This window comes from Coregonus lavaretus (assembly GCF_964263955.1).
Source record: "Coregonus lavaretus genome assembly, chromosome: 39".
NCBI classification, from domain to species: Eukaryota; Metazoa; Chordata; class Actinopteri; order Salmoniformes; family Salmonidae; genus Coregonus; species Coregonus lavaretus.
Window position 1 is genome coordinate 23,384,346 of NC_140026.1, and position 9,875 is coordinate 23,394,220.

The following is a 9,875-nucleotide window of genomic DNA, read 5'->3' on the forward strand; positions in this document are numbered from 1 at the left end:
GAAAGAGCGAGAGGGCCGGGGGGTTGGCTGTGGAGATTGGGACCCTCAAGGCTCAATAGTACATTGAAACTGGCTGGGAAACATCCGACTGGGAGGTGGGATCATGGAGACAGTGGAACACGTTCTATTTCAGTGCCAGAAAAATGGGAGGGAAAGGGAGCGATTGTTATTGGATTTGAGGAGCAATGGGGTTGAAGAGCCAAGATTAAGTGAACAGCTGGGTAAATCTTCAGGGGATGTATTGGGTAGGATTTAGACCTTCCCTGTCTCTGGTCCACACTACAATCCAGTTGGTAGCTGTAATGCACATGAAAATTGGTTGCCAACCGCCATAAAAAGAAATCCGCAGAAGTAGTGGTTGTGGGAGTGACGCACATTTGAGTGATAGCCAATTGGACCAATCTTTGTTCTCGGAAGGCTGGCTTTCCGGAAAATGTCAGCGGCAGCCGAGTGAGGTTCCTGTGCACGGTTTAGAGCGATAACCTAGCAAATTCATACTATCCAGTTGCACCAGTAGGTAAGTGATTGAGTGGCATTGAGTTACAGTCTGTTGGCATTGTTTTCGTGTAAAGTTTTAATCGTCGCCTTGCACGAATCAGTTAATATTGAAGGGTGCACGCATCAAAATAAATTGGCTAGCTAATAAACCATATTCGTTCACGTTAGCTAGCAAGCTAACTATACCAGCAAGTTACACCTGTGTGGTTATTTTGCAGGTCTCTCTCTGCAGAGCTGCGGGTGTACCGGGACGCTGCCGTGAGCATGGCGGACAGGGAGGAGAGGCGCTACGCTGAAGTCCCCAGAGAGTCTGTCAAACTCATGGCCGAGAGTGCAGAAGTGGAACTCAGCGACGATGTGGCTGCTTTGTTGGTTGAAGATGTCTGCTACCGGCTTAGGGAAGCCACACAGGTAAACAATGAAACAGGTACCAAATCGATGTTTCAGTCATCAGCTTATGCCATTTGCAGTTGACATTTATAGGCAATACATTTAGTAAACAACCCTGTATCCCACTGCTGGCTTGCCTCTGAAGCTAAGCAGTGTTGATCCTGAAAGGTCCCTGGATGGGAGACCAGATGCTGCTGGAAGGGGTGTCGGAGGGCCAGCAGGAGGCACTCTTTCCTCTGGTCTTTAAAAAAGAATAACCCAGTGCCCCAGGGCAGGGATTTGGGACATTGCCCTGTGTAAGGTGCCGTCTTTCGAATGGGACGTTAAACGTGTGTCCTGACTCTCTGTGGTCACTAAAGATCCCATGGCACTTATTGTAAGAGTAGGGGTGATAACCCCGGTGTCCTGGCTAAATTCCCAATCTGGCCCTCGTACCATCATGGCCACCTAATCATCCCCAGCTTCCAATTGGCTCATTCATTCCCCATCCTCTCCTCTGTAACTATTCCCTAGGTCGTTGCTGTAAATGAGAATGTGTTCTCAGTCAACTTACCTGTTAAGTGGTTAAAAAAAGGGTTAAATAAAAAACATTTTGTATTGAATAACAGTGTAATGAAGAAAACATTGTTGTAAGGAACAGCTACCTTGTGCTTGTCATAACATACTCGCATTGCTAGGTTGCCATAAAGTGTTTGTTTACATGACCTTTGACTGTTGTAAACACTCTAGTATGTCTACTCAATACAAATGCTGACACCTAGTGGTGACATTACGAACTGCATTTCAAAGCTTATTTGTGAACTTGTCAACAGTGCCCTTTCAGATTTACTTTGAGACAAAGTTTCATTAATTCAGCCAGCCACCCCTTGTGGTGGTTTAGCACAAACACTTGTGCATACTTATCCACTGCCATAGATAGGCATATCTTTAAGTGGTACCTAAGAAGGTAAACTAAATACGTTTTGTATTTACTGTCATATTTATAGAGGATATAGTTGATTTCTGATGGATATCCTGTAAACCACAAATAAAATGTTCTTAAATTATGTAAATTGTAATATTTTGTTAAGAAATCATCATTTAGAGTGTCTGTTTATCCTTTGGAGCACAAATTGTGTAAAACATTTTTTTTGTAAAACATTTTTTTATTCCAACTCGGCAGATGTATCGGTAATCGGTGACTTTTGCTTCCCTAAAATCGATATCGGACCCAAAAATACCATATTGGTCGGGCTCTACCACTGACCATCTGTCCAAGTCCCTCCACCACCTCTGAGCAAAGCAGCATCACCACAGCTTGGGCCAAGTGGCTACACACACACACACACACTTGCATGCGGCACACACACACAAACACACAGGCGTGGAACACCACGCGCACACACACACACACACACACACACACATACATACACACACGCACGCGTACACACACCTCTCTTCCCTCACCGCTCTTCTCTCATTAGTCACAGGCGGTAGGGCTGCCGTTCCCCACCAATGGGAGGCCGTTCACATCGGGCATGAGGACCACCTCCCAGTCGGTGATGAAGCGTCAGAAAGTGAACCAGGGAGATGCACCCAACCCTGTGGTGTTTGTGGTCACGAAAGACACCAGGTACTGTCCTTAGCACAGAGTTCTGTCTGTATCTAGTAGCAGACAGCAATGGAGGATACTAATTAGATTCTGTCCTTTTTTGTTGAGAAATGTACAGAGTTGTACCCTGAGTGTACAAAACATTAGGAACATTGCTCTTTCCATGACGTAGACTGACCAGGTGAATCCCGGTGGAAAGCTATGATCCCTTATGGATGTCACTTGTTAAATCCACTTCAATCAGTAGATGAAGGGGAGGAGACCGGTTAAAGAAGGTTTTTTAAGCCTTGAGACAATTGAGACATGGATTGTGTATGTGTGCCATTCAGAGGGTGACTGGGCAAAACAAAATATTGAAGTGCCTTTGAACGGGGTAGTAGGTGCCAGGCGCACCGGTTTGAGTGTGTCGAACTGCAAAGTTGCTAGGTTTTTCACACTCAACCGTTTCCCGTGTGTATCAAAAATGGTCCACCACTCAAAGGACATCCAGCCAACTTGACACAACTGTGGGAAGCATCCCTGTGGAACACTTTCGACACCTTGTAGAGTCCATGCCCCGACGAATTGAGGCTGATCTGAAGGCAGAAGGGCTGCAACTCAATATTAGGAAGGTGTTCCTATTGTTTTATACCCTCGTTATATATGGAATACCTGACATAAAGGGATCAATCAGATCTCTATGGCAGTAGATTCAGTGGGGGAATTTGCCTTGACAAAGTTTTTTTTTTTTTTTTTTTACCAAAAGTTTGCATTTGTTGATTCGTGTGTAATATTGCATTAAACTAGCTTGAAGACGAGAAGGATTCACTTCTTTGCACCTGTGCACTTTGATATTAGACTCCTAGGTGTGCTTATGTGGATCTTGTCAGTCCTATAGCTAATTTACTGTGTTGTTTCTCTCCTCTCAAGGGCTCTGAGGAAACACCTGACCCAGTCTGAGATGCAGCGTGCAGCCAGAAAACCTCACCTCCCTGTCAGGGTCAAGCTGCCCTTAGGCCCCCGGCCCCTGGTACTGCCCATCATGCCATCCAGCACCAGCGAGCCCATCGTCCTGGAGGACTAAGGTGGGGCTGAGAGCCCCCCCCCCCCCCCCACACTGCAACACTGGCGCGCACCACCGCGCACCCACCTGCTAGGGCAGCAGGGCACGTCATACCCAGTAGTCGTTTTCTGTTGTCAGATTTTTTTTATTGTCTTCTGTTCTGTTACTTCGCAAAAGCTGACGTACTGCTCACCTCACACACACTTTAGTGACACTCACATGCATACTTTGCATTGAGTTCACACATATACATGGCACCATTACTTCTCTACACACACTTACACCCACTTACACGCGCTAGGCTTTGGGCTTTGTAGTATTTTATTCCGGCTCTTTTTGCTCAATTATTTCGCTCCTCTTTTTTTAATGGCAAATATTTTTAAATGTGTAATTTAAAATCAGAAATATTTCTCATCCTGAAATAATGGTGTTAAAACACACTTTATTTCTTCCTCCAGAGATCTTATTTGTGTGAATATTAGCAAAATTTTGAGGGGGTGACACCTATTTGGTTGGGGACGGGTGGGTGAGTGGTTGTGGGAGGGCCATAGAAAGAAATATAAATACTAGAAGGGACAAAGTCCCTCAGACCACAGCAATTTGACTGAATGTCCATTCTAGGTATTCTAATTCTATTGGGAATTTTTAGCATGTTTCTTTGATTCTTTTTCTGGGAAAGTCTATTTAGATGAAGGTTTCATTCACATGTTCCATCATAGGTCTGGGAGGTTGAGGTAAAGTGCTTTGTATGACCCATCATTCAAGCATACTTGTCAAATAATCCGATTTTACTTTTTGACACTCATTCTGTTAGACTTTAATTTGCACCATCACCCTGCCCCTCTCCACACACCGAAATAAGAACTGACCCCCCCTATCGCTCCACAAGCCTATCAGAAGTTACGTTTGATGGGTTGATAGTGAGGAAACACATGCTGTTGACCCCTAGTAGTTTGAGCGCCGTTTTTTTCTAGTTGATTGTTGTCACAATCAATTTGAGTCCTGTCTTGTCTCCTATCACTTGATTGTCATGCTTGTTACAGCCATGTTTTACCCATCTGGAGAGAGAGACATTCTGGATCCTTCTCTGTAAAGCCTTTGGGGTGCGTTTTGGTTTTGACCCGCTAGAACGACTGCTTGAGTACAACGGTCTTGTATCATCAATACAATGGTAGTGGAGAGTAATGGTTTAGGAAAGGTAATGTAGGTTAACAGGATAGAAGAGATTCATCTCACGTAGGTTTGGAAGATATTCAAAAGTGTGTTCTGGATGCGGATCTGATGGGTTACTGTGGTTTGAGACATGCAGAATAGATGCTGTTGTCTTTAAGGCCCTTATTGTGAAAAATATGGGTTATTTTTCGTGAAGGAGACAGAATTAAGCCATAAACATTCAAGGTGTGTATAACTCTATTCTAAGATGGCCCCTGTGCATGTTGCCACCTGTACGTATAAAACATACTTTCAGATCCCCCACCCATAGACTAGGTCACAGCATTTATGACAATGGACTGTTTGGCTCTTGCTTTTGAATGGAAATGGAAAAATTATGTTACGAGCTGGTTGTCAGAATGTCGTTACTAAAGCAGCAATATGTATTGGCTTGGGTACAGAAGTCATGTTTTAAATGATATGATGATGGGAGAGGAATCTCCAGTGATGTCTCTACTTGTGGATTGATTTGGTTTGAATCTTTATTTTACCCTTTTGTGTTTTATGATGAAAGGGTGCGTTAGATTAAATCAATGCTTAATTGGATATTATTATAATTCCTCATACTCCCTCAGGTGTTGTGAACTGACAGCCAGTACTGAGGTAGAAATGAAGGATTTATATGCAAGTTTGGTCCCAATGTGGGCTTTTGTAATGTTTCTAAAACAAATTGTAGTGTTAAAATGCTTAGCGAAAATACTAATCTGAAGAAAAAAAACTTGGCCTATTGAAAACGTCAGTGTTTTTTTTATATAAAACCTTTAAAAAAAGCTTGTAATTACTTCATATTTTGGAGAGGGTTAAAATACTGTACATGTGAACATTGCTCTCCGTCATTGAGTGGGATGGGAGACGGGGGATGGTTGGCCATCAAAGCAGTTGGGAGGGATGAAGAGGGGGTTAGAATTTTGTATGTTGGGAGAGAATTATGCTACAATTAAAAAAAAATTCTCAAGTGTTTTTTATTCCAATGTGTCTGTATCCTTTTAATGTATCTTGATAAGAAAATAAATAAAGATTTTTTTTCTTCGTGGTCGTATACACATTTCTCTTTTTCATGCCTGTACTTTTTCTGGGTGTGTATGAAATGCATTGTCCTCTAGTTGTCAGTGACAACAAATGTAAACACATGATTAAAATGTAATTACATCTCACATTAAATGTAATCCTATCAATTGAAACCTAAATTGTGAGGCATACATATGAGCCACATGATGGTGTTGGATTTATTTGTTTTTTTAAATACTGTAACCCTAGCTAGATGAGTCCCCCAAACATGCAAATTGTATTTTATTAAATTCAAACACGGGCATTATCAATCATGATCACACAATATTGAATGTCACACAAAGGTTTATATTTTCCCCCAACAGAAAGCATTTAATTAACAAATTACACGGGTGAGAGGTTGACCTCCAACTGTGGTGTAAATTGACACAGAATGGGTGTTGATGTACTCAATGGGTTTACCGTTAGTAATCAGGGAAGTAATTGTTTATTGCGCCTGTGCGGCCCCTATGATCTTGCCTACTTTGATATGGGGCCATTTCATCCGGCGCTAAAACTGCAACGTTGTCGCAGAGCTTCAACGCAATTGGCCGGTTGCTAATGAATACCAGCTACGTTGTATCTGGTTGGTGGATTCGAACGCCCACGGACTTTTAGGGTTGTACAGCTAAGCCTCATTTTAAAGGGAACTTGATCAATATATTTTTTAAACTGTACACAGCGACAGATAGTACATGCGACTTCATAACAAAGAAAGCAGGGTAGTATGTAGTCCACGTCTTTAGCGAAATACGTTTCCCTTTTTCCGCAATTTCTACGAATTGCATGTCGAAAACGTATACATCTAGAATTTGGTTTGGACATTGATGTTGCGATCTAACAGGTGTTGAGTACTTCGGGGGAAATCTTACCTTCAATTCGCAACAATATTTGAGGTAAACGGCTTGTGTGATACAGTACTTTGTTTCAGAAATAGTTTGTCAGTGTGATACTTAGTCTCGGTAGCATACACTGCTTTATTGCATTTTCTGAGTTAAAAAAAAGCCTTACACTTTATCCACTTTAAATTAGTCAGTTGTTTGTGGCAGCTGTTGAAATGCAGTATTCAGTCATGTAGATAGCCAGCCCAGATTCCGACTTTCATTCATTTATTCTCTAGTCGAACGGTGCTTTTCCAGAATGTGGGTAGGCAAAGTGCTGTATATGGCTTGTAAAATGTACTTCAATCCAGGGATGGATTATGTCGCTGTACTACTAATTATCCAGAAATGGTGAATCGAAAAGATTGGAATATTGTTTAAAGTAAACTGCCGTTTTCGTCAGCATGGTAGGCTAATACTTTAGCGCATTTAATTCAATGAAAATGTGACAGCCAGTGTTGTCGAATCCAATGGTTTGCATTAGCTAGCCTAGCATGCTGACGAAAACGGCATTGTAACTCAACTAAACTAGCAGTATTTCAATCTTCTCGACATAAAATGTTGGATAATTAGGAGTACAGCGCCCTCTCCCATCCCTGGATTGAGGTACATTATCTGAGCCATATCTCGCCCCGGCTCCGCGGTGTCCTGATCATTGCAGCCTGCCATTCAGACCTTACAGGGAAATGTAATTACAGCGACCATGATCTGAATCTTTAGGCTATCATGTGGATAGATCAGATTAGCATGTCCTTTTGTCAGCCTACTCTTGTTTTTTGACATTGCGTGATTTTGCTGTCATTAGTGTCTTCACCTACACAATACACTGAGATCCAGTATTGCTAGAGTACTGTTGAATTTTGACCTTGCCTCTAGACCCAGTTTTTCATGGGCCTAAATAGTCTAGGCCTACCATCCAAATAATAATTTAACCCTGATATTAAATATGCTTTTCTCCTCAGACCAGCAGTGACAACCTGCCCTTGTTCTCCTACCAAGATGAGGGGATAGATGACCTGTGCCCAGGGGAGCAGGGCTCAGCTGGTGTTGGGGGAGACATGTCCCTGGCTGAGGCCCTCCTTCCCCTAGTAGAGTCTCCCTCTCTCCCCCTGATCCCCTGGAAGTGTTCCACCCGCTACAAGACAGAGCTCTGCAGCCGCTATGCTGAGACGGGCTTCTGCATGTACGCAAAGCGCTGCCAGTTTGCCCACGGCTTCCATGACCTCCACGTGCCCTCCCGCCAACTCAAGTACAAGACGGAGCTGTGCCGCACCTTCCACACGGCAGGCTACTGCGCCTACGGCATCCGCTGCCTGTTCGCCCACAATGCCATGGAGCAGCGCCCCACCCGCCACCTCAACATCCCCTGCCGTACCTACCGCTCATTCGGCGTGTGCCCCTTCGGCAGTCGCTGCAACTTCCTGCACATTGAGAGTGACGGTAGCGGCAGCTTCAGTGGTGGCGGCCTGGAGTCTCCAGACAGCGCTGCTGAGGATAAGGTCCCCATTGCCAGGCCCCAACCATACACTCAGGGCTGGAAGCCCCGCAGGGCCCTGTGCCGCACCTTCAGCTCCTTTGGCTTCTGCCTCTACGGCACCCGCTGCCGCTTCCAGCACAGCCTGACCAGCAGCATCAGAGGCCCTGACTCCACCACCCAGGGGGGTGACTGCACTCCTCAGCTGTCCGGTGGGAGAGCCCTGTCCACAGCCTCAGACATGTTCTCCTCCTCACCCTGCTCATCCAACTCCTCCTCGCCCCCCTCTGGACTACCCTCCCCGATCTGGCCAGACGACTCGTCTCCCCTGACCACCCTGCTGAACGAGCCCGTGGCCCACAATGCCTTCACCTTCTCCTGCCAGCTGAATGATCTGCTGCTGCCTTTGGCCCTCAGACTCCAGCAGCTAGAGAACAGCCAGGCCATGGCCGCTGCCTGCACCATGCAGGATGTGTGCGAGAACAAGCCATGGTCACTGTAGTCAAGACCACAGTATTTTTGTTGTAATGTATAGTGTATATAGTCATGTATACTGTATATAGTGATTTGCTATGAGCTTGGAAGCCATATGCGTCAATGTATTTTAATTGAGGGGGTTGGGCTGAGTGTCGGTTTTGGTGTTCCATGCGTTAATCTTCCATGATAGTTTGGAGAAATGTTGGGACTGTCCTGCACTACATTTGTATAGCCTCTGTTGATTTTATCAAATTATTATAATTTTTTTACAATGAGTTTTGACTCACCCATCTCTATATGTAAATTAGGTTTTTAACTATTTGAATCAGTTATCAATGTTGGATTCATACATGTCATGTCTAAGTTTTTCAATCAAATTTATTGTGACACTTCTGCCTCAAAGGAACTTAAAAAAAAAAATATATATATATATATACACACAGTTGAAGTTGGAGGTTTACATACACCTTAGCCAAATAAATTTATACTCAGTTTTTCACAATTCCTGACATTTAATCCTAGTAAAAATTCCCTGTTTTAGGTCAGTTAGGATCACCACTTTATTTTAAGAATGTGAAATGTCAGAATAATAGTAGAGAGAATTATTTATTTCAGCTTTTATTTCTTTCATCACATTCCCAGTGGGTAAGAAGTTTACATACACTCAATTAGTATTTGGTAGCATTGCCTTTCAATTGTTTAACTTGGGTCAAACGTTTCGGGTAGCCTTCCATAAACTTCCCACAATAAGTTGGGTGAATTCTGGCCCATTCCCCCTGACAGAGCTGGTGTAACTGAGTCAGGTTTGTAGGCCTCCTTGCTCGCACACGCTTTTTCAGTTCTGGCCACACATTTTCTATAGGATTGAGGTCAGTGCTTTGTGATGGCCACTCCAATGCCTTGACTTTGTTGTCCTTAAGCCATTTTGCCACAACTTTGGAAGTATGCTTGGGGTCATTGTCCATTTGGAAGAACCATTTGCAACCAAGCTTTAACTTCCTGACTGATGTCTTAAGATGTTGCTTCAATATATGCACATCATTTTCCTTCCTCATGATGCCATTTACTTTGTGAAGTGCACCAGGCCCTCCTGCAGCAAAGCACCCCCACAGCATGATGCTGCCACCCCCGTGCTTCACGGTTGGGATGGTGTTCTTCGGCTTGCAAGCCAACCCCTTTTTCCTCCAAACATAACGATGGTCGTTATGGCAAAAAAGTTCTATTTTTGTTTCATCAGACCAGAGGACATTTCTCCTTTGT

General features: G+C 43.8%; 2 protein-coding genes across 3 annotated transcripts; both read left to right on the forward strand.

Annotated features, from left to right (window-relative positions):
• The first annotated feature begins 428 nt into the window (after nt 1-428).
• Nucleotides 429-5,777, forward strand: LOC311112915 (metastasis-associated protein MTA2-like). Of its 2 annotated transcripts, none has more exons than XM_084156056.1 (4): nt 429-517; nt 731-909; nt 2,355-2,503; nt 3,392-5,777. In XM_084156056.1, the coding sequence occupies exons 2-4, from the start codon at nt 763-765 to the stop codon at nt 3,543-3,545; spliced, it is 450 nt and encodes a 149-aa protein (XP_084012182.1). In that variant the 5' UTR covers nt 429-517; nt 731-762; the 3' UTR covers nt 3,546-5,777. The 2 variants fall into 2 exon arrangements, with proteins under 2 accessions (XP_084012182.1, XP_084012181.1); XM_084156055.1 differs by having other exon boundaries at nt 436-517; nt 717-909.
• On the forward strand, nt 4,693-8,746 carry LOC311113002 (uncharacterized protein; the record flags this gene model as incomplete). Its single annotated transcript, XM_084156123.1, has 2 exons — nt 4,693-4,722; nt 7,627-8,746. 2 exons carry the CDS (start codon nt 4,693-4,695, stop codon nt 8,638-8,640), a joined length of 1,044 nt encoding a protein of 347 aa, XP_084012249.1. The 3' UTR covers nt 8,641-8,746.
• Between the last annotated feature and the right edge of the window lie 1,129 nt (nt 8,747-9,875).